A 24,689-nucleotide genomic window follows, 5' to 3' on the forward strand; every position below is an offset into this window, starting at 1 on the left:
CGAGAGATTCATATGCCTTTCACTGCTGTGCTAATCATTAAATCACTTGAAGGAATGCAGAGGAACTCCACTACATACAGGGTGAGGCTGCATATTTATGCTGCGCACTTGTGATCTTTGATCCTTCACACAGCACTAAATCAAGAACCATCATGCACAGAAATAACCACAAAGGCAAGGGATAACTTGGGAAATCTTTAACAAGCAGTAAAATTTATAGTTATATGCCCCCATAATTCCCTTTCAAGCTTTTTATATGTACTTAGAGTGGAGTGAGTTGAGATGCAAGTTAGTCTTCCATATCTATTATGTTGTAAATGAAATCTCTTTTTAGAAGGTTGTCAGCACAGCAGCTGTCCTGGTTCATTTACCCACTGCATACCTTGCAAAAGTTTTCACACACTTGAAACCGCTTCAAATTATTTTCACATTAAAAACCAAATACTTCAATGTATTTCATTGTGATTTAAGTGGTAAACAAATACCATATACCACAAAAGAATAAAGTAGAGGGAAGCTGTTACACAGTAAATGGCAAAAGTACGAATGTGAACGTTAAAAGTATGATGTGTATTTGTTTTTAGTCCCCTTTACTCCTAGTCCTATACACCCAAATAAGTTCCAGTGCAAAGAACCTTTCATCAGAAGTCACTTAATTTCTAAACAAAGACCAGTTTTGCTTCGTTGAATCTTTGGATGATACAGTTTAACATATGACCCTGACAAATGTGATAAATCTTCTCTGTCAGTCCCAAACGGGTCGACCCTAAACTGTGACTCTTGGCTGGTGTCATTAGAGGATTGAAGTTTGATGAAACAAAACAAAACTTTCCCATGTTGCCAAGTCAATCCCTTTTTAAGGGGCCTCAGTGGTGTGTGAAGGAACTGTGCACAACAATCACAGTCCAGTGTCTCGTCCTCATTCCCGTTCCCAGGTTGTTCACACGCTGCAGTCGGAATGATATTCTCTTCTTCAACCAGCATTCGATGCACATCAACCAATGTGTTTGCATTGTTCAATCTGGCACAAACAGCACATTCCAACATGTGTCACAAGTGTTCAATGGGGTTGGGGTCAAAAGAGCTGGCAGACCATCCCACCCTCAGCCCTCCATGAATCTGGTGGTAATCTTTGATGTTTTAGATGAGGTTTGGTCCCTCAGCGTGAAGAAAAGGCTTTGTCACAGGTTGTGGAATCTTATCTTGAGATCTCACTGAATTGAGGTCGATTCTAGTTTTTCCAATTAGGGAGATGCATGTTATGATCAAAATTTTCTGTATATTTATCATATTAATAGGGTTTTACTGAAGGTTTTAGTAGACATAAATAATATTTATTAAGTGAAATGCTTCCATAAAAATGAGTCTTGAGGCCAAAGATTCAGTAAGACATTATTTATTTTGGTCTCGTTTTACATGACACAATGCATGTCAAGGGTTATAACAATGTTGTTGCTGAAACAGTTTGTGTTTAGAAACAAAAGTCAATTTGATCACCATATTTCACAATATATTCAAGTCACATTTAGTCACAAACATGTTGCACAGAGAAGAATTAATGTACTTTGATAAGATTGTTGTTCCCTTCCATGCCCAAAGGAAAAAAAAAAAGAAAAAAAATTGTACAAAAACAAAGAAGACAGACATTAAGTTCAAAGACATCAGTTTAAGTCAGTATAAAAGGAGCAGTGTGTGAAAAAAAAAAAAACTTTTAGACACAACACAGTTATAACACCTCGATTTCACATGCTGTTTACATTACAAAACATCACTGGAACATTGTGTATTGCTTTCTCCCTCCTTAAATCAACTGTTTTCATAAATTAGTTTTCCTTCTTTTTAGCACCCATTTCTTGTAGTTTTCAAGTTAAGATGCTACTATTCCTCAAGAAGGTTGCACTGCCTGTCTGTTGGGTTGCGGTAAATGAACAGGGAGTTTTACTTTGAGAAATAGATTGCAAAATTAGTTGGTTGGCTTTTTGGAAACTTCTGCGCCAACGTATCACGTTGAGGCAATGAGGAATCCAGAGAAAGAGCAGTGGACATTCTCTGCAGCAAAGACACCATTGGCCTCTTCATCAGGGATCTGGACGTAGACTGTGTCCTGCTCATCGAGCAAGAGGACAGCGCTACCAGACATCTGGTCCAGGAAACCCTTGTTATACTCATCATAAGTGAACATAATTGGCTGGCCATTCTTGTACAGAGCCACCAGGGCATGAGCTCCATTGACATGGATGCTGTAGGAGAAGTAGTAAACTCCAGGAACATGGCAGGTGAAGATTCCTGACTCAGGGTCATAGTGATTCTCAGCATTGTAAACAATCTGGTCAAACTTGATGGGAGTGCCAGCAGCAGGGTAGGGAGTGGCCAGAACTGCAGTGAATGCAGACATGGGGGACTTGACCATAACCTCACTCAGTCCCATGCCCTTCTCGAAGACAACCTCACCAGGAGGTCCAGGGGGACCAGGAGGGCCAGCGGGGCCAGGCTCTCCATCACTTCCGGGCTCACCGGGTTGACCAGGGGGACCCTGAGGTCCAGAAACACCCTTTGCAGCCAAACCAGCAGGACCAGGAGGTCCAGGGAGACCTGGATGTCCCTTAGGGCCAGTAGCACCAGAAGGTCCTTGTGGTCCAGCAGGTCCTCTGGGACCTGGAGATCCATCAGATCCAGAGGCACCTGGCTCACCAGGGCGACCAGTGTGTCCTTTGGGTCCAGCAGGCCCTGGGATACCTGGAGCACCTGGGGTACCTGGGGCACCACCATCACCTTTGTCACCTGCAGGTCCAGTGGCCCCTCTGGGTCCAGGAGGACCAGCTGCCCCTGGATAACCCTGTTTGCCTTGGAAACCCTGTGCTCCCTGATCTCCCTTGTGTCCCTTAGGTCCCTGAGGTCCACTTGGACCTGTGTCACCTTTAAGACCAGCAGGGCCAGTGGCTCCAGGGAAACCTCTTTCACCTTGAGGTCCAGATGGACCCATTGGGCCAGTGGCACCAGTAGCCCCAGTATAACCTGTTGGGCCCTGCTCTCCCTTTGGACCTGTGGCACCTGGGCTACCTGAGGCTCCCCTCTCTCCCTTCTCACCATTTGCACCTGGCTTTCCGTATCCTGGAACTCCAGGGGCACCAGGAGCTCCAGAAGGTCCCTGATGACCCTTAGGCCCAACAGGACCAGGCAAACCGGGGGCACCATTCTCACCTGATTTACCTGGAAGACCTACACCTGGGGCACCAGTGTGTCCCTTGGGTCCCTGTGGTCCCATGGGGCCGGGAGAACCATCTCTACCTGGGCTACCTGACTTTCCTGGCTCACCATTGGCACCTGGTTTGCCTGGCCTTCCGATTCCGGGTGCACCGGTTGCTCCAGTTGGACCCATAGGTCCCTGAGGTCCTGTTTCACCTTGAGGTCCAGGAGCTCCAATCCCTCTATCACCCTTAGCCCCAGGAAGTCCAGGAATACCTGGATGACCTTTCAAGCCAGGCTCTCCTCTTGGTCCCATTGCTCCAGGAAGGCCAGCAGGTCCTGGTTTGCCAGTTGCAGACAGACCAGCAGGTCCTGGGCTTCCAGGAGAACCAGGAGCTCCCCTTGGTCCCTGAAGGCCAGGGGCTCCAGTGTCTCCCCTATCACCAGGTGCTCCAGGGATGCCGGGTTTGCCAGGTCCACCTGGAGTTCCAGGTTTGCCAGCGATGGAGCGGCCAGGTTGTCCGGGAGGTCCAGGGGGCCCTTGAGGTCCAGAATAACCTACGCCATCCTGACCTGGGGGGCCAGGTGGGCCTTGAGGTCCCTCGGGGCCAGGCTCTCCTGGAGGACCAGGCTCACCTGCCACTGATACCACTGTGAGAGAGAAAGAGGGATCATCATGAGTACCAAAACCAAAACAGTCAAAAAATATTGAAATTACACTTTGGTTGTTGGGTTGTGTTGAGCCACCATCATGCATGTTCAAAAAATAAAAAAATCTCTAAAATGTTTGGTTCATGTTCTCAACTGGTCCCATTCAGTGACACGATTTTTGATCATTGCCATTTGCGTTGGAATGTAATTGATTCAAATTCATTTTAAAATGGAGCTATTAGAAGAGTTCTCGATCCAATTTTAACAAAATAAAATGCAAATAAATTCATCTAAAAGACATAATGGGCCTTGTATCTGATTGGGTCTAATTGAGATGCGCTTGTTCTATTCTTTTTCATTGTGGTCACGTGTTTGAGTGAAAGCATCCCTCTCTCTCTCCTCAGCTCTCGCTCTCTCACTCTGCCTACAGTACTCTGGCTAATTCTGGCCCAGTTCGGATAAAGCAAAACCAGATGTCTTGAGTTTTGTGTTAAGCAGGCACACCCAGGCAAAAAAACCATACCACTGGGTTACTGGGCTGTAATTGCCTGTGTCGAAACCAAAACTAATATACAAACAGCTCATTTCTGGAAATAAAAACAAGGGTGTTTACTCGCAGAAATGCAACATGGAATATTTGCAATGCCTTTTTGAAAAAACCTAAAAAAAAAAAGAAAAAAGAAACATTTATATTTTAAGGTGGTGTTTTGTGTTTTGTGTTAGTTTTTTTGTGACTGGTCTGGAAAACTCATCAGATCCAATTCTTTGTGGAGGGCTTGCAAACATGCACAGGGAGCTAGATTCTATCTTTGATCTAAAGAAGCAGTAATCTCACTAAAAACAAACAAACAAACAAACAAACAAAAAAACAGCATAAAAATGTGCATATGTATAACATTACAAGTGCAGTTCTATAACTTTGCATTTTGTCAAAACATTTTATGTTTAAATGCTACGGGGAACTTCTGTACATCAGTCTCTTAAAAACATAAAATTAAACAAGAACTAAAAAAACCCCACAAAAAACTGTAAAAACGTATCAGATTCTTCAACTTCCAGAAGCAGACAAGAGTCTGACTCTGCACTGACTGAACAGGTTTGTCATTCTGCGTCTAAACAGAGACCATGAGTGGAGAGAGGCAGGTCCGCTGCCGCAGCCAATCAGAGCGCGGCACTGCCGCTCAGCAAAGTGGAGTTCAGTTTTTAAAAATCCTACACAGCTGTGATCAGCATCTGCCTGCCTGTGTGCATCAGTCGTATGAAACTGGCTAATTTCTTCAAGATTCAAGACGTCACGAACTTCGGCTGAGGTAACAATGACTTCTATGTTGAAGAAATGCTGATTATCTTGCTTAATTTTTCATTTAGAAAAAAAACTGAAAAGCCAACAGCTTGTGTACAAGATTGCATTTTGCTCACCGTGGCTCTTAACATTCATGGGCACCACTTTCTTCACCACGTAGCCCTTTCCAGTGGCTGCTGCAGAGGCCACGATGAGAAGGAGGATGCTTGCCACTCGTAGGTCCATCTTGCAAGCTCAAACCTGTGGGGAAAAAGAAAAGGGATTGTCAGTACAACTGTCCCACAGGTAAATCTTCCTAGCATCACTTGCTATCATGTCGTACAGAGATTTGTTCTAACACTGAAGCTGCAAATCGGCACACAAGAAGTCTGTTAGCAGGAGCTTCTGAATATTGCCAGTGAAGCATCCTGAAGTTCTACTTGTTTCTCCATTGAGCCAAGGCCTAGAGAAAGCCTAGATCTCTGCTATGGCTTCTCCACAGAAAGACACACTCAGAGTGGAAGAGGAAGGTCGAACATACCGGCATCCAAAGGGGAAGAAAACCAAATCTCTTCTGCACCAGAGAGCTCCTGGTGCCGCTGTATATCCTTAGGGTAGGAGCACAACTGAGGATATGCTGCCCTCCAGTTCAATGATGTGGGTATTTATACCATATCTGCCCCTCGCATCATTAAAAAAACTCACCAAAAAAGCACCTCCCTCCTTAGAGCTAGGGTGTAATTAGCAGACAGATCTCCCCAAAGCGGGCATGTCACGTCAGAGTGCCTCCATGTCTTGAATATCCAGACACATGATTATCACATTTTCTTCTGTCTTCCCTCTTCTTGAAATAAAATCTTAATAAAGGAAAATTGTATTGAGGAATTTGAGGAATAGTTTGATCCCATTTGGTACCTGTATAGTTATCGATCGGCCTGGTTGCTGGTGGGCTTCAGTGGACCTTTATCCCTTAGATTTATTACTTTTCTATTTTTTTCTAATTCTTGTAAGGATTACAAACTCATCATCTTTATTATGACTATTTATTATTTTTAAAATTTCTTTAGCTATTTAATTCGTTTTTCAATATGTTTCCTATGATCAGTCCTTCCAGCTATTACATAAATGTTTTGTCTATTTTGTTTACTTTCCACATTCATATATTGACATATGAAATGACAGAGGCATGTTTATGAGCAGTAATAGTAGTTCTTTTCTTCCTTTCCTCATTTTCTTCTCACTCAATTTGCATTTTATTTTCTAACCCCCAAAAGAGAAAAAATATAACCACTTTATGCAATATTTAATTTGAAAAACTGGTTATCTATAATGTTTGCATCCAGGAAACAAAATTTGTACATAACACTTTCTGAAAATGGGTCAAACAATTTCTACCAATACGAAGCTTGCTGTGAGGATTTAATAGCATTTAATGTAGTTACTCTTCATTGCAAACTGTATAAATTATGGGTTTGATAACTAAGATCAGTTGAAATGTATGTATGAACTGAAATTATTGTTTGTTTTTTTTAAAAATAAAAAAATACACAACATTTGTTGTGAATTGGCGCTATAGAAATTAACTAAAGTGAATTGAAGTCATGATTTGTTAGGGAGGAGAGTTATCTGGACTTTTTTGAATGAGTAAAAATATTTAAAGAACTAATATAGGACAATATTGAAAGGGACTATCATGTTATTTAAACTTCAATATCCACATTATTTGATCAGATTGGTCTAGTTACGATACAGCATGAAGTACATTTTTAAGATTTCTTATTCGTTTTTGCATCTTTGGACGTTAAAGTGCCTCTATCTTAACATCTGAGTACACGCAGTGCAACCGCTCAGCCACCAGGGGGCATGTTTTCATTTGCGCACAGCAGATTTTTCACAGCCATACCCTTGTGGTCATGCATTATTTTTGGTCCTCTCTGAGCACATGTATTACCCAGGGCTTGGGTTGCATTTGCTCCAGTAAATCTGGTTCCTGTCGTGATGTGATGTTGTATTTCCTCAGTCAGCCTCTGAGTTATCCTCCCTTACCCTCCACCTTGCTTACTTTGAGATCTTCCGACTGTAATTTCACAGCTTCAGGCCCAGCCACATAGGAAATGCATACACCCAAATAATCACATGTTCTCTAACACACCAGCAGCCATAAACGATGTGTAGGGTAGTCCCGTGCCCCGTTCCCAAATCTCCCTGACCATCGCGCGGCCATTTATAGCACGTGTTCGTCTCTAATGTGCGCACATCATGCAGGCAACATGTGTATATTTGACAAAATGATGATGAGCTGTGTGATTGAGGCCTTCGCTGGGTTTCTATACGAGGCGTCTATAGCGCACGTGACTCCGACAGGCGTCTTTCACCACAAGTTTAATTAAAGATCCTCCCAATAGGGCTCGTTTGAATCCCCCCCCCCCCCCCCCTCTCTCTCTTTTTTTGTGTGTAAATTAGACCCAAATTAACTGCAATTTTCCAAAATGCTACCTTCTCTTGCTCCGAGTACTTAATCATGTTTGGCAAGTATTGTTTATGTTCACTCATCCTGTCAAATAAAAGTAATGTAATTTGTGATCTTCATTTGCAAATGTTCTAAGACGGGAGACACGGCATGCAAGAAAGACGCAGACTGAGTTAAAATGCACCAATGACAAAAATGCACCTAAAACCAGATATTTATATGCATTATGTAAAAAGACACAAAAGCCTTTTTATAAGGTAGATACAACTTTTAATTTAGGTCAGTTAGTATGTTTGTGTTTTTTAGTAATTTATTTAATCCATCAGTTTACATACACAAATTTACTATGCCATTTCAGAAAAAGCACAAAAAATGATGTCAACCACTACATCTCTACATTTGAAAACATAATATTTTATTGCAAAGTACCACTGAAAAATGAGCTCCCTTGTATCACTGAAGCTGCTAGCAGAGTTTCAGTGTTCGCAATTCAATGAGTCCTGCGCCTACTTGAGCTAAACAGCCACTTGGTGAAGAAGAAGTCATGCACAAATCCATTTCCTTTATCTGCTGTGCAGGGACACACATGGTGCCTATCTCCAGCAGTTAATGATTGAGAGGTTGGGTACACCATGAACAAGCCGTCATTTCATGTAGGATAATTGCAAGACATCGGGCAGGAAATTAAAACGTGGGCAGAAGATAATATTTGACTTAGACAAATGACCCTGACAACACCACCAAATTAGTGACAAAGTTGCTTAAGGGCATACAATTCAGTGTTTTTGGGTGACCATCTAAAGCCTTAATTTCCGTTCCCTAGAAAGTTTGTGGACAGAGCTAAAACGGTATATGTAAGTAGGAGGCATGCAAACCCAACCCTGTCCAGCGATGTATTTAGAAGAGGTTCTGGAGGGATAACCATAATGTTTAACCCAACTCTGGCAGTGTAGATGTAGTTCTATGAAATACTAATAAAATGGACTCAAACTTTATAATTTGAAGAACATTGAAACTGAAAATCTAAAAACGATCTCTCTCATGATTCTGGGGTGAGCAGTTGACTTGATGTTAGTCAGATTTAATGTCAAGCAGTGTCTTTTCACTCAGTGTGTGTAAATATCTGATCTAACTGAATGTTGAATTGATTTTGCCACTTGCAAAGATCCTCCGCATGTTTGGTTCCATCCTCCGAGAGCAATAATTTGAGCATCTTCAAACAAATATATGGAGGACCTGAATTAGAAATTATTTATTTTCTGAACACACCAGTGCTCCTCTGTGGGAAAAACTTTATTGTTGTACTGAAATCCACAAAAGAGCAATAAAAAGTTGTCTCTAATGTGGTCGTGTCATCCCGACAGGATATTAATGTGGTTTGCTGCCGTCTTTGTAGAAACCATTAGGAATTAGCTTAAAAAAACTGCAGTCGCTTCACTCCCTATATTATCATTAGTGCCTCCCCGTAAAACACTTGCGTTCAGTTTCATGCCGTTGAGTTAACATATGGCATAAAATGGTTTTACTGAATTTAGTAAAGTCAGTTAACAGCCAATTAAGAACACTCCCAAAGTCAGTGAGTGCAACCAAATGCTTGGGAGCCTCCTGTTTTCACACAGTCATTTCACATGTGGGTTATGCAACAGTCCTCATCAGTGTAATGAACACTGCCTTGCAAATATATTCACATCCCTGGCACTTTTTACATTTTTTTTATATATATATATTTTGTGAGGTTACAACCACAAGCTTCAATGTAGTTCTTGGGATTTTACATTTAAACCAACACAAAGTTGCGCATTGCTGTGAGGTGGAAAAGGATTCATGGCTTTCAAGGTTTTAATAGATAAAACCTGGAAACCGTGGCGTACGGCCACATCTGTTGCAATCTCTTGCAGTTGGAAGTCACCTCATTTGCAAAAGGATTCAACGTTACTCTCGGTATGAATGCGCATGTTCTACGAGGGCCTCAGAGGTTTGGTAGTGAACAGTTGTGAACAAACAACACCCTTAAGATGAAAACCACAGCCGAGAGGTTAGGAAGAAAGTTGTGGAGAAATTTAAAGCAGGATGAGGTTATAGAACAGTATCCCAAAGCTGAACCATCACACTGTTTAATTCACCGTCTGAAAACAACAAACTGGCCAACACATGGCTTGATGTTGGTGAGTTTGTTGGTCAGTGCTGGATTATTGCTCCAGCAAGGACACCAATAACCAAATAAGCAGCCAAAAATACCGCCACTTGGTGAGGAACTGCAGAAAAAACACACCCCACGCGTCTGACCTTTACGGAAGTGTGGCAGGAAGCGAGTCGTTGCAAGGCAATTTGCAGTCTACCATAAGTCCAACGAGGAAAGCAGCAAACATGGGATATAAGTGGCTCTGGCCAGACGAGACCAAATTTGGACACTTTGGCTGTCATGCAAAGTGCCACAAGTCGTGGAAAACTAACACTGCACGACACCCTGAACACGCCACCATTACAGCGAGACATGGCAACGGAAGAATTAAGTCTGGTAGATTGTTTTCATCAACACGAAGAGGGAAACTGGTTAAGAAAATGAGAAGATGAATTCTGGAAAAACTAAATTATTAACTTTAGTTTGGGGCCCGAGTTCACCCTCTACAAGAACAATGACCCCAAACATAGAGCCAGAGCTACAAAATAACGGGTTAGATCAAACCACATCCATCAGTTAGAATGGCCTAGTCAAAGTCCAGAACCACATCTCATGATTCTGTGGCAAAACCTGAAAACAGACCTTCATAGACATGCTTAATTCAATCCAATAGAGCTTAACGTGAATGAATAAGCAATAATTTCTGTCTCTAGATGGACAAAACCTGGTCCATCTAGAGACAGAAAGAGTTTTTAAACTGAATATAAATCCACAGTACAGTTATGGAGCTTAGGCGAAAATTCAAACTGGGAGACTCGACCAGCTTCACCACATCATCTAATCACCACGCCTGGCCTCAGCCAATCCGGAACGGAGCTCCACGCCGCTCCAGCCAATCGTCATCCAAGGACACCTTCAAGAGTTCAAGCTACCCTCGGGGCTTCCTGCTCGTCAGCCGTGCTACGACCCACCTCCTCCCCATCTCCACCTTCACCATGAGGGACATACTCTAGGATCCTCCGTGCTCTCCCATCTCCATGCTCCGCTCCACCACCAGGTTCGGTCCTGGGGGGGAAGACTATCCAAGCTCGCCGAGCAGACCGCCTGCTCACGGCGATCCTCGGCTCGGGGTCTTCTGCCGGGTCCGAGCGCCAAAGAATTGCACCATTAAATCTTTTTAACTGCTATTTTCTTCTCTTTGTGAGTCTCTCCAGATTGAAATCATATTTTATATATAAAAGCAAACAAACAAAAAACATGTAGTTTGTGTTGCTTATCAAATTGAGCGTAGTACACCAACGTTCAGGCTGTAATGAGATAAAAAAGTGAGGTCAAGGATGGATGCTTTACTGTTTTTACACTGGACGAGTGAAACACAGGAAGTGAAACATAAAAAAAACAAGCATGGGAGACCATGACAGGGCAAAACTTTCTGTCTTTGTCCTTTTCGTCTCTCAGGCCTTGTCCAAGCCAAACAATGACCTGTGGATTTCTCAATGTTCCCCCGAGAGCACTTCTGGACGGTGTTACTGGCAATAGTCGCCATGTTTGTGCTTCCACTCTGAGATGATAACAGTGTTTGGAAGGAAGGTTTTTGCATTTTGTCTGTTTTTGTTCTCTCCGCTGCCCAGGAATTGATGTTTCTGGTTTCTTCGCCATACTGACCGAGGCGCAACCCACACCCAAAGAGAAGAGCATAATTGGCGGTTGATGTAAAGAGACCCAGCGAAGCACGTGAGTCTTAGCAACATCTAAAGATACACCATCACTGCATGGATACAAATTTAATGTTTCAATAAACTCCTGGAACCACTAAGAGCTACTTTAAACTTTATGAATGGTAGACTTGACGGGGGCCCTTCTGAGTGATCGGTGGGGAAATTACAGGGTCTTGAAAACAAACATAGACCTAAATGGAGCCGGAAGTGTAAAAGTAACTAGAAATCAAGGATGTTGTCTGGGAGGTCACCAGTTTGAAACCCAGATTGACAAGGAAATGAGGGGAAGGATAAATTCAGTTTGCAGCTCCTTAGTCGCTCACAGGTATCGATATCATGCAGATCTAAAATTGTACGTTGCATAGTTATACAATTAAAAGATTAGTATTAAATTTGCGATGTTATTAAAAATAATTAGCTGGGAATTGCGGGAAATTGGCGATCGCCGTACACTTGAGATACTATCATAAGTCTGCCGGCGAAAACTGCAGCTCCACACGCTTTTAGAAAAGCCAGCACCTACTGATTTCCAGCCAACCTAGACAAGTGGCACTTTCCCCCTACCCCCTCCAGTTGGATTGTTTCTGTTTCCATAAAGCGCTGTGCATTTATTTAAGGAAACATCTGACTCAGCTGTTGGTTAGAGGCACTGTTCTCAAAGCTGCTTTGGAGAAAATCAGACTTTAAGATCTGCAGCGGTCAGAAACTAATAAAATTACTCGCCAGACCTTATTACAGTGCCCTTAAAAGCCACACGGACACGCACATGTATTAAAAAGGTGAAAAAGTCAGATGTGTATAAATAGATTCCTCCTCCTTTTATGCCAACTTATTATGCAAGATTTTTAATGACCTTGCCTTATTTTTTGGCTCGTCTGCGGTTGTTTAAAGTAAGAGTGATTAAATAGGAAAACTGTCAAGCTGTACCCAAACATGTCGGTGTTCGGTCACTGCAGGAAAATGTAAAACTGACAAACAAAACAAGACCTCTCAGTATTTTACTGTTGGAAGATTTCTATTTCCAAGAATAAAATAAAATTGTCCCACGAAGCCAGAGAAAATGTTTCTTATGCAAATAAAAAAAATGAGTGTGAGATACGGAAACACAATGGACAGAGGCTGGCTTACGGTGCCTTACAAAAGTATTCACACTCCTTAATTGATTTCACAGTTTGACCTGTTGCATGCACAAACTTCAATGTGTTTCATTAAGGTTTTACGTTATTGTCCGACACAAGGTAGCATGGAAATGACAAATCTGTTTTCCGCTCAATACTTTGTGGGACCAACTTCCACTCCAGCTACAGTGGCAGATCTTTTGAGGTACGTCTCGATCACCTTTGAGCATTTTGACTGAGTTTTGCAAATTGATCTTTGCTATAAATCTCTGTTCAGCCAGTTTGAATAGAGAGCATCTGGGAATATAAATAGATATGTCTTGACACAGATTCTCAGTTTGATTTAGGCCTGAAATTTAATTGGGCTTTTCATTCACATACTTGTAATTAATTGTAACTCTGGTTGTATGTCGAGGGTAATTTTCCTGCTGGAAACAGATACTCCACCCTCGTCTGTAGTCGTTTTTCGGCCTCCGACTGGACAAAAACTCTCATCAGACCAGAACACTTTTCTGTACACTTGACAAACCTCAAGTATGGCCTCTTAGGCCTTTAATTCAACAATTGCTCTATTCTTGCCAGTCATTTATTAAGGCCAGATTGGTGTTGTTCCATCAGTTCTCCCACCTGAGCTGTGGATCTCTGCAGACTCTCCAAAGTTTCCATTAAAATCATGGCTGCCTCTTTCATTAGTGCTGTTGTTGCCCTGCCTGTCAGTTTCAGACGACCAAGTCTTTTTGGGCTCGCAGCTGTGCTGAGAGCTTTCTGTTTTCAGACGACTGATTAAAGAGCTGACCAGTTTTTTCAGTCATTCATCAGAAAGTTTGCTGTTGATGCTGACAGGAGGTGGGATGATGCGGAGCGAATAATGACAGTTTCTGTGCCTGAAATGCAAATTGACAACCTAGAAACACTGTTTCCACAACGTGATCCCACCTAAGTCAGTTGCGAGCACAGCCAACTCTGAACCATAATGACCTGTGGAGAGGGAAGACAAGTCTCGCTTGTGTGCACTATATTTGGTGCAAGCCATGTCTGTCTCAAAATAAGTGCAGGAGGCAAACTGTTAGTTAAGGCCCACACACTTCACATATCTCAGAGTGTGACTTTTGTATATAAAGACTCGGCTGGAGGAAGTCAGATGGAGTTTAATGCACGGTGTGTCCGAGACATTGTTGGGACTGAGGCTTGGTCCGGTGTGGTTTGGAGGTTTATTTTGCCGGCTGATGAACGTTGTGTGGGTAGATGCTCCAACTGCAGGTTGAAACAGTAGGACCAACTGTGCTTGAATGAGAATCCTCCTACTTTAAATAATATACTTAAACAATATCATCCTGTCCACTTTGTACCACTAAAAATATAGAAGCAGTAATGTCTGCAAGATGCTTTTGTTCACTCTGAGTGCTGCTCACGTCCTCTTCCTTTTGGATCCATCTTTTTATAAAAGGATGCACCTCGTTGAGTTGGGGCACATGTGGCAGGTACATGGACAGTCTTCAGGCTGACACACAAAACGTTTATTGAATAAATTGCAATAAATGTTGCAATACGTACAGTTCTGGTCAAAAGATCACATGCTGTCTTTATGTCATGCTGCCTTAGAGCTTTCAATGATAAAAAACAAAACATAACTCTCGTAAAAAAATCTTGTGCGATCATGAATTTGTAATGGGTGATAAATTATTCGTGTCATTCCAAGTCACCACAGTTGATCACATACAAACTAGCCATACAGACATCCCGATTCCACATTTACCTTATGCGTTATGTGATTTCACAACATCTTTTTGTTCTGTAAGGGCTACAATGACAATCATTTCAACAATTTTCAAAAAACAAGTTTGAAAATATTGTGGATCTTCTTCAACCCACAGGGACAAAAGATACCTGCAGGTTTAAATCTGCATCCCTGCTCCACTACTGTGGAGAATTTGTTGCCATATCAGACTAATGATTTATAACACACATCAAAATTAGGTCTGGAATAGAAAGAAAGAAAAACAAAATGCATGTAGATGAAAGGTAAAATGTATTTTGTGAATTAGGACATACAAAATGACATTTTCTGAGGTTCAAAATAATTTTGTTCCACTGTACGACATTTTAAAAGCATGTCAGGCTTTTGTTTATCTGTCCTTTTTGTTTGTAGATGCGCAGACATCTGTACCCAGATTATTAAGGGAGGGGACACTGTGAGATAGGATGTTTTTATAAATGTCCAAGAAATCTTGTTTGTCATTCTTCTAACTCCCACAGCAACCTGCCACAGCACTGGCAACCATTTTATTTAATTTTCTTTTGCTGACATCTGACTAATGGGATCTACCTCAACAAGGGGCTCAGAAATACACTCAACGCTAGAGAAAAAAAAATATTGATTCGGGTTAAAAGCAAGGAAATCAAAAAGTATCAAGATATTCATGACCACAATGAAAGTGTTTAATCCTCAGTCGATATTTAGACTGCTAACAGACCCTGAAATCAAATAGACTGAAGCAGATGCATGTTAAAACCCAGGTCTTTTTACTCTGGATGTGCTTTTCTGTTTGTTCAGATTTTGCATGTGCAACCAGAAAAAAAAACAGAAAATGCTTCATCAAAGTTCATCTGCTGTAACCAGGAAGCAAAAGATGAAGTCTTTTAAATTTGACATCTAAGTTGTTTAGGCAGTAGACTACATATGTGGAGCTTAAATCCAAAGTTATGACAGAAACCAACATCTGCTGTTTCAGAATGTTCATTTGTAGAGCACTTGTTTTGGAGTTTTTTTACTTGTAAAATACAGACGATAGCTCATCTAAGAATAAATCAAAAGGAAGAAAAACAAACTGGAGCTTCGTTCCACATAGTTTGCATGTTGGTAGCTGGCTTCCCTTCATGTTTGCTCAAGGCCTTTACATGGCCAGACTTCATACTTCTAGGATATTTTAAGGAGAATTGCCGATGTTAGATACTGAGTCCAAACACATTTGTGTTTGGGGAATTTGTTCAGAGCCTCATGCGGCATGCAATTGTGGAAATGGAAAGCTATCTCACACTGCATGGATTTAGGGTATTTCTTCCAATCAGTGCACCTTCTGATTACCCACCGAAATGCGAGCCGTCGAACATTAAGACCGCCTGGCCACAAGTCTGGGACTCTACCTGACATTCACATAAAACAAATCTTAAATGCAACATACCTCCAGTACTAAATTTAACTGTTGCTTTTATCAAGCATTTATTCAGAAAGGTTTAGGAAACATTAACTGAACTGAACTGTTTTTGTAATTCTGAACAATGGCATGAAATTACCTGTAATTTAAACTTTGTTGAGCTTCAGAGGGCTATGCTTTAACTTATCTTTAAAGGAGCTTTTAGATCTGCTTTTATGTTAAATGAAGTGTTAAAAACTTTGGTTTTCAGCAGCCAGGAGGTCAGGATGTGTGAACCTTTGTATATTTTTCACTTGTAACAACTTCATGTTCTTGCTCCCAAAATACATGGATTTATTTTAAGTTACCAAGACAACAGAATGAAAAAAAAAAACAGCAAGGAGAATAAGCATTAAACATTTGAAGGATTCTTTACATACGTTTATTTCTAATGAGATGGAATTAACACCATGTTATTTCCAACCCCAGTATTAGGCATGAATGAATAAATCAACATTAAAAGTTCGCACACCACTACTTTTTATGTTTTTGTGATGTAAAAAAAAATGACAACAAGCATAAATCATGGGGTTTAAGTTTGGGTTAATCCAAATCATCCAATCACCTCACTGCACTGTTGAAAAACATAAAGTTTAAGCTTTATGTTTTTCAAAAAACATAAAATTTGCTCCAAAACATTTGGTTAAACCAATGAAATTCTTGAAGAATACAACTTGGTCATATTGGATCAGTCTTCACTGTTTTGATTGTTTCTGCATATAGCGTGGAGGAGAAATGGCTCTACACTTCACCACTAAAGCACCAGTCCAACAGGGAAGTTCTGAGGTTCGAACATCATGGTTTGGAGCTGCAACACTGCCAGACTTTACACAAGTTGAGGAAGGAGAAATAAAATATGGCATTCCTGAAAATGAGACAAAGGGGGGACATAAAGGGGAACCGAGACAACAATCAGGCCAAAAACAAAGTGAATGAAACTCTCTGTTGTTTCAGAGTTTGCAAAAGTGTAGCAAAGAGAGTCAAGAAGAACTTCAGGATCCCAGGTATTCAGGATATAAAGAATATTTGTGTGGAAGAATGTTTAAAAATTACACCAGAATTGCTCTTGTTACTTATTCAAGACACAGGAGATGTTCTGTAGCTCTAATTATCCCCAAAAAGCTTTAAATAAAATAATACATTTGTATATTTGTCTAATTCTTACCTCAAGTGGCATTTCATGCTAAGATAAATAACTTCATTTCCAAATTAATTAATTCAGATTTATCTGTATGTGTGGATTTGTTACGTAGTTATTTGGTGTAGATTTCATGTTTATAGGCTTACTACAAATCTATTTGTACAGAAGAATGTTCATAGACAAATAATGTGTCCAATACTTATTCCCCTCTCCCCCACTTTATATTTCTAAGGATAAAACTCCAGGGTTTTCTGTGGCCTTTAGGTATATAAAACTTCGTCTATAAAACTAGCAAGGCCTTGCTTTCCGTCAGAACAATGAATCTTCGAGGTGGTCTGCCCGTGTTGCTAAGCAGAACAAAGAGTTTTTTTTTTTTTTGATGAGCTAACAGTTTTTGCTGAGGAAAGCCTGTTTTTACAGGGGGAGCTCATCCAAACCCCAGCACGGACGAATGGTCTCAAACACAGAAAGAAAATGAATCATTGTACTCTGTAATTTCGGCACACTGCAGCTGTCTTTGCTGACCACAGCTGCAAACCTGTTAACTGGCCTGATCCACATGTAAAACGTTCCCTTCCTCTTAACGTAATAATTATAATCCCAGAGCTCCCTCCTCCATTTGCCGCATGTATAGATTTAACTGCAACGACAGCAAATAGGAATATGTTTGAGGACAGGCCTGATGTATATTTTTGGTCACTGACCTTGTTTCCCGTCAGTGAGTCTCTGTTAATCTCTTCTGTAACTCCAGTTGTAAGTCTCTACTTTTCCTCCTGGCTGCAGGAGTTACTGTAAATACCATTTTCAAAGGTTATGAGCTTTTGAGACGCAACTAAAACCTTTAAGTACATGCCTGCCTCTGTAGCTTGAAGCTAGAGCTGGACGTTTTTTGGTCTGTATGACTCAAGGTGGACTGCTGACTTGGATGAATGGCACATACAAGACTTTAAAGACTCTCCGACTGGCTTTTCCAGCTATTTGGAGATCCATATTTCAAACAAATTCTCCAAATATGGACATTTGAGGTTGTGTGGTAGAGGAAGAGAGAATTACAGCTCTAATACCGGTGCCCTTTTTGCCGCTGCTGTGTTTACGTTGGTCTAGTCACTTTCTGGTTAGATTGCAGCAACACGCGGATGGAGCTGTGGTTCTAGCTGCTGCATAAATCCCATCATATCCGAGGCAGACAGGTGAACAGTGTCTGGAAAATCCTGCATGGGGATTTAAATGGCTCTGTAAAAAGGAACAAGACATTTGATCAAACATATTTTCTCAAAAATAGAAACCCTCTTTCCAAGGACACTTTGCTTCTGTCTGTGTCTAATTTGGTGCGCCGATCCAGCTACTGCCATGCAGCGGCACGGTTGAATGTGGACTCAAAGCCGTTTGTTTTGCTCTCTGCGCACAATAATGATTTAAATGATAAGTTTACTCAAAATAAATTTCATTCTTTCAGTGTTTTTATTATTTTAATTACTAACCGTCGCTGGTCATGCTCGTCAGAAATGGGATTTTTTTTTTTTCAGCGTGGAATGAATTTTAACAGACAGCTTTATTTAAATAACTCAATTTGGGTAGACAAATTGGAATTTATTTTGGATTCTGTGTAAAACATGCAATGTCAAAATTATAAATGCAGGCTCAAATATATACCTTTACTCCTAGTACTACTTACCAAGTTTCCCTTTAACAAATTGTAGAGAAACTAGACAATTTTTACATCCATTAACAAGCATTTAGATTAACTCTGGCTGGATGTTTCACCACATTTTTTATTTTATTTTTTTTAATTTTTTCCTCCAGGGGGTCTTTTGTGGGCTCTAGTGCCCCTTATATGACAGTAGGCTGACAGGAAATGGGGAAGTAGAGGGGGGAAGACATGCGGCAAATGTCGCCGGGTCCGGGAATCGAACCCGTGACGGGGACTCAAGGCCTCCAAACGTGGGTCGCGCTATAATGATATGGGTAGCTTAAATTGATAAGTTTCCTGCCACAAATCCTGCTTTAAAGCACCGTCCACAAACTGTTAGTAGGACTGAGGTTCAGGAATGCCAGAAGCTAAAATGTAAGCTTTTCAAGCTAGTTTTAATGTGTTTGTGATTATTGTCTTATTGGAATATCCTGATGTTTCCAAGTATAAATCATCCTCCAACTGAGGCCGTGTCAGTCTCAGTTGTTTGCAGCCGATGCTGCCACCGTGTTCGATAGCTGATGCTGCCACCGTGTTCGATAGCTGATGCTGCCACCGTGTTCGATAGCTGATGCTGCCACCGTGTTCGATAGCTGATGCTGCCACCGTGTTCGGTAGCTGATGCTGCCACCTTGTTCGGTAGCTGATGCTGCCACCTTGTTTGGTAGCTGATGCTGCCACCTTGTTCGATAGCTGATGCTGCCACCTTGTTCGGTAGCTGATGCTGCCACCTTGTTTGGTAGCTGATGCTGCCACCGTGTTCGATAGCTGATGCTGCCACCGTGTTCGATAGCTGATGCTGCCACCGTGTTCGATAGCTGATGCTGCCACTGTGTTCGATAGCTGATGCTGCCACCTTGTTCGATAGCTGATGCTGCCACCGTGTTCGATAGCTGATGCTGCCACCTTGTTTGATAGCTGATGCTGCCACCGTGTTCGATAGCTGATGCTGCCACCTTGTTCGATAGCTGATGCTGCCACCGTGTTCGATAGCTGATGCTGCCACTGTGTTCGATAGCTGATGCTGCCACCTTGTTCGATAGCTGATGCTGCCACCGTGTTCGATAGCTGATGCTGCCACCGTGTTCGGTAGCTGATGCTGCCACCTTGTTCGGTAGCTGATGCTGCCACCTTGTTTGGTAGCTGATGCTGCCACCTTGTTCGATAGCTGATGCTGCCACCTTGTTCGGTAGCTGATGCTGCCACCTTGTTTGGTAGCTGATGCTGCCACCGTGTTCGATAGCTGATGCTGCCACCGTGTTCGATAGCTGATGCTGCCACCGTGTTCGATAGCTGATGCTGCCACCGTGTTCGATAGCTGATGCTGCCACCTTGTTCGATAGCTGATGCTGCCACCTTGTTCGATAGCTGATGCTGCCACCTTGTTCGATAGCTGATGCTGCCACCGTGTTCGATAGCTGATGCTGCCACCTTGTTTGGTAGCTGATGCTGCCACCTTGTTCGATAGCTGATGCTGCCACCTTGTTTGGTAGCTGATGCTGCCACCGTGTTCGATAGCTGATGCTGCCACCTTGTTCGATAGCTGATGCTGCCACCTTGTTCGATAGCTGATGCTGCCACCTTGTTCGATAGCTGATGCTGCCACCTTGTTCGATAGCTGATGCTGCCACCTTGTTTGGTAGCTGATGCTGCCACCTTGTTCGATAGCTGATGCTGCCACCTTGTTCGATAGCTGATGCTGCCACCTTGTTAGGTAGCTGATGCTGCCACCGTGTTCGATAGCTGATGCTGCCACCTTGTTCGGTAGCTGATGCTGCCACCGTGTTTGATAGCTGATGCTGCCACCTTGTTTGATAGCTGATGCTGCCACCGTGTTCGATAGCTGATGCTGCCACCGTGTTCGATAGCTGATGCTGCCACCGTGTTCGATAGCTGATGCTGCCACCTTGTTCGATAGCTGATGCTGCCACCGTGTTCGATAGCTGATGCTGCCACCTTGTTCGATAGCTGATGCTGCCACCGTGTTCGATAGCTGATGCTGCCACCGTGTTCGATAGCTGATGCTGCCACCGTGTTCGATAGCTGATGCTGCCACCTTGTTCGATAGCTGATGCTGCCACCGTGTTCGATAGCTGATGCTGCCACCTTGTTCGGTAGCTGATGCTGCCACCTTGTTCGATAGCTGATGCTGCCACCGTGTTCGATAGCTGATGCTGCCACCGTGTTCGATAGCTGATGCTGCCACCTTGTTCGGTAGCTGATGCTGCCACCTTGTTCGATAGCTGATGCTGCCACCTTGTTCGGTAGCTGATGCTGCCACCGTGTTTGATAGCTGATGCTGCCACCTTGTTTGATAGCTGATGCTGCCACCGTGTTCGATAGCTGATGCTGCCACCTTGTTCGGTAGCTGATGCTGCCACCTTGTTCGATAGCTGATGCTGCCACCTTGTTTGATAGCTGATGCTGCCACCGTGTTCGATAGCTGATGCTGCCACCTTGTTCGATAGCTGATGCTGCCACCGTGTTCGATAGCTGATGCTGCCACCGTGTTCGATAGCTGATGCTGCCACCGTGTTCGATAGCTGATGCTGCCACCTTGTTCGGTAGCTGATGCTGCCACCGTGTTCGATAGCTGATGCTGCCACCGTGTTCGATAGCTGATGCTGCCACCGTGTTCGATAGCTGATGCTGCCACCTTGTTCGGTAGCTGATGCTGCCACCGTGTTCGATAGCTGATGCTGCCAACTTGTTTGATAGCTGATGCTGCCACCTTGTTTGATAGCTGATGCTGCCACCTTGTTTGATAGCTGATGCTGCCACCTTGTTCGATAGCTGATGCTGCCACCGTGTTCGATAGCTGATGTTGCCACCGTGTTCGATAGCTGATGCTGCCACCGTGTTCGATAGCTGATGCTGCCACCTTGTTCGGTAGCTGATGCTGCCACCGTGTTCGATAGCTGATGCTGCCACCTTGTTCGATAGCTGATGCTGCCACCTTGTTTGGTAGCTGATGCTGCCACCTTGTTTGGTAGCTGATGCTGCCACCTTGTTTGGTAGCTGATGCTGCCACCGTGTTCGATAGCTGGCACGCTGATCTTTGATTTTGTAAAGCTAGTGTTCTGATGATTGAGAGTTAGACTGGGTTGTTCTTAGACATCTGAACTAATGCTCCATCATCTAAGGGCAACAGCTTGGGTCAGCTGGGTGATACTTGGATATAGGCACAAGGCAATCATCTAAAAACACACAAAACACACTGGCTCTATGTTTCCGAATGGCTCTGACTTCAGCTTTGTTAAAAAAATTATGGAAACCCTGCTTTGACAAGCAAGAAGCATTCAGGAATGAAACATAAGAAAATCCTGCTGTGCCCAGGTCCACTGTGTTTCAGTCAATCTACCAACCAGCTTGACTCAGACAGAGAAACGGCTCTCTTTGTTTTGTTTTTTTAGCATGTCCTCTCATGAATCAGTGTTTTAAAGCTGAACATATGCAGAAGGTGGAGAGCTACAACTCACTGTGCCACTTTAAAATGCAACATTAAATCAAAAGTGTGGAGTCCCAGTAATCACTGCTGTCTGCTATTTAAGGAAAAGTAAGCGTTCTAATTTAGCTATGGTGATGATAGAGAAATAGAGAAGGACTAAACATCTATTTCTCAAATATCAGTTTAGGCTTTTCCTAAAATTCACCACAACAAAATTTCAGACAACCTTGAGCATTTTCTGATAGTTTTGTTGCTGTGTAATTTATCCATGCATTGACCTTACCTAATTGTCCTTAATTAATTTAAAATAATCAAACTAAATCTCCAGAAAGATCTTTGCAATCAGTTATTTTATGTTCTAAAACATTATAAAATCAAGCTACCTGTTCTTACGCTGCAACACAGGAAAAGATAAGGAAAATTTAGCATTTTTAAAAATTCAACCAGCTGTTGTAGCAGTGCTGCACATTTTTTTCTTTCCATCGCTGTAAGATCTTTATCATAAAGCAGTTCCATGTTAGGGCACTTATTTTAATCTCTTCACTTTCACTTTGTAGTTTCAGCGTGAAGTACCCTTAGTTTCATCCACCATTTACGTCACAGACTAGCGGTTTAGTTCATTGAAATTGAGCTAATTATATTCCATGCCTGCACAAATGCAGGCTCTGGAAGTTATACTTTCATCCACTATTATCTATGTAAGTTTCACGACTGTGAAACACCCTCTCCAAATTAAAGGTCGGAAATGTGCCAAAGCCTGACATTATAAACCGGGGAGGGACTTTTTCAAGTGTTAAAAAGCCAGGTCTCACCAGACTGTGCCAGACTATACAGAGAGCGTAGAGAATGAGCTCAGAAATGTTATGCTTACAGTTCAAAGAAACACAGGAGCAATAAAATGTTCGTGTTTAGAATTTCCCTGGGGGTAGAGAAAATAAAAGTTCTTTGAACGCATTCAAAGTTTCACAAAGCCATTTTAAAATCAGAAGGCATTTTTTAGTCTTGTTTCATCTAAGAGAAACATAAATTATTTTACTCTACTCTTATGTTTAAAAATAGACTCCATATATTAAAAAAAATTAATAAATCAAGGTCATTCCTCTAAATTTGTTAAATGCATTTAAAACAGTCTTTTATTTATATATGTGTGCTCTTTGCTCTGTCATTTACAAAACTTTTGCTGTGCAATATTTGCTGTCACTAAACACAGCATTCAGACGTACTTCCCCAGGAGTTTATGGGCTTTGAGGGAAATGCGTTTTCTGGCTCATATAACAGCAGCTGTCGCAATGGTCTTGTTGCTTCGTTCACCAATATGTTTAGCGCTGCACAAGGTTATGTTATAGAGCTCAAAGTGGTTTCCAGTGTTTAGACAATGAGAAGCAACGCAGCTTTATTTAGGATGCTCTGATCCACGTCACCGCAGTGGTGATTGCTCTCTGATTTAAGGCTATATCTGGACCCGCAGGGCTGGAACACATGCTGAAAGCTTAGTGAACACAACCATCAGCAAATGATCCATCACAGATAAAGTTAGCATCACAGCCCCAGACCAGACTAGGGAGCGGTGGAGGGAAAAAATTTCAGGTCTTATACTTAAGTACCAAATTACCTCTGCAGCTGTAAAAACATCTCATTAAATGCATCAAATGTTTCACTTTCAAATCAACTTAAGTGAAAGTAGAAAGCTCCTGTCTGTGTTTAAGTGCGCTTGAAAGTGCTTTTCTTTTCTTTTCTTTTCATTTTCAGAAAATTTCAACAAGGGGACCACGGTGTGTGTTCCAACTACAGAGGGATCAGCTATGAACCTCACCGCACATCACTGGTTAGCACACAGTAGTAAAATGTCAAATAAAATATTTTTCAGACAGTTAAAGTTAAACTCCCCCAATGTGGCTATTGGCCCCGATTCTCTTCAAAACCTGAAGGGAGTTTACCTCTGGGGCAGCTAAGGTATTGAGATTCATTTAGGTGATTTCAGGCTCAGGTCCAGCCTTAAGAAGAGTGATTAAGTATTATGGAGTTTTGTTCACAAAAGTGGAAGAAAATGGAGTGGGAATTAATAGGTGGCTTCTGCAGTCATGTGGGTTCTGTACTGGTCTGTTGTGATGAAGAGAGAGCTGAGTCAAAAGGTGAAGCTCTCAGTTTTACGGGTCACGAGCTCTGGAAAGCAAGCAAAAGAACAAGATCATGGATAAAAATGCAATAAATATTTTTTTGTCTGCAGGGTTTCTGGGCACGCCCCATCAGGAGGCGACCCAGAGAAAAACCCAGGACACATTGGAGGGGTTCTGCTTCCCGACTGGCCCTGGAACGCCTTAGGATTCCCCTGCAAGCGCTGGCCTAAGTCGCTGCAGAGAGGGAAGTCTGGGATTCCCTGCTTAGGCTGCTGCTCCTAAGGGGAAGATAATAAATAAATGATTGGACGGCTCGTTGGATGGATGGATAATTGTGCCTGTCTGCCAATCAACATCCTAATGACAGAGGTCAGCATTAAATTACAGTTAAATTGAGTTTAAAACTCAGCATGGTATTAAATACTTTTTGACATCATCTTTGGTAAGATGTCATTTTGTAGAAAATTGTGGAAGTTTTAGTGATCTATTTGAGTACCTGTCACATAAAACATTTAGAAAAAAAAAGTTTTATATATATATATATATATATAT

General features: G+C 42.2%; 1 protein-coding gene and 1 long non-coding RNA gene across 2 annotated transcripts; one reads left to right on the plus strand and one right to left on the minus strand.

Annotated features, from left to right (window-relative positions):
• Window positions 1-1,380: 1,380 nt before the first annotated feature.
• col10a1a (collagen, type X, alpha 1a) lies at window positions 1,381-5,766 on the minus strand. Its single transcript, XM_044143130.1, has 3 exons — window positions 5,661-5,766; window positions 5,257-5,380; window positions 1,381-3,837 (listed from the first exon to the last, which is right to left on the minus strand). Exons 2-3 carry the CDS (start codon window positions 5,363-5,365, stop codon window positions 2,003-2,005), a joined length of 1,944 nt encoding a protein of 647 aa, XP_043999065.1. The 5' UTR covers window positions 5,366-5,380; window positions 5,661-5,766; the 3' UTR covers window positions 1,381-2,002.
• LOC122846283 lies at window positions 5,064-24,444 on the plus strand. Its single transcript, XR_006373211.1, has 5 exons — window positions 5,064-5,147; window positions 5,301-5,425; window positions 11,343-11,445; window positions 23,770-23,845; window positions 24,248-24,444. It is a non-coding gene; the product is annotated as an uncharacterized LOC122846283 (long non-coding RNA).
• Window positions 24,445-24,689: the final 245 nt, after the last annotated feature.

Source organism: Gambusia affinis, linkage group LG16, assembly GCF_019740435.1.
Source record: "Gambusia affinis linkage group LG16, SWU_Gaff_1.0, whole genome shotgun sequence".
NCBI classification, from domain to species: domain Eukaryota; kingdom Metazoa; phylum Chordata; class Actinopteri; order Cyprinodontiformes; family Poeciliidae; genus Gambusia; species Gambusia affinis.

What these genes read in the sequence shown, in the direction of transcription:
- col10a1a (XM_044143130.1), bottom strand. Translation starts at nt 5,365, where the DNA reads ATGGACCTACGAGTGGCAAGCATCCTCCTTCTCATCGTGGCCTCTGCA. An exon ending in CATGAATGTTAAGAGCCACG is followed by an intron (nt 3,838 to 5,256) that starts GTGAGCAAAATG and finishes TCTCTCTCACAG; the next exon opens with TGGTATCAGTGGCAGGTGAG.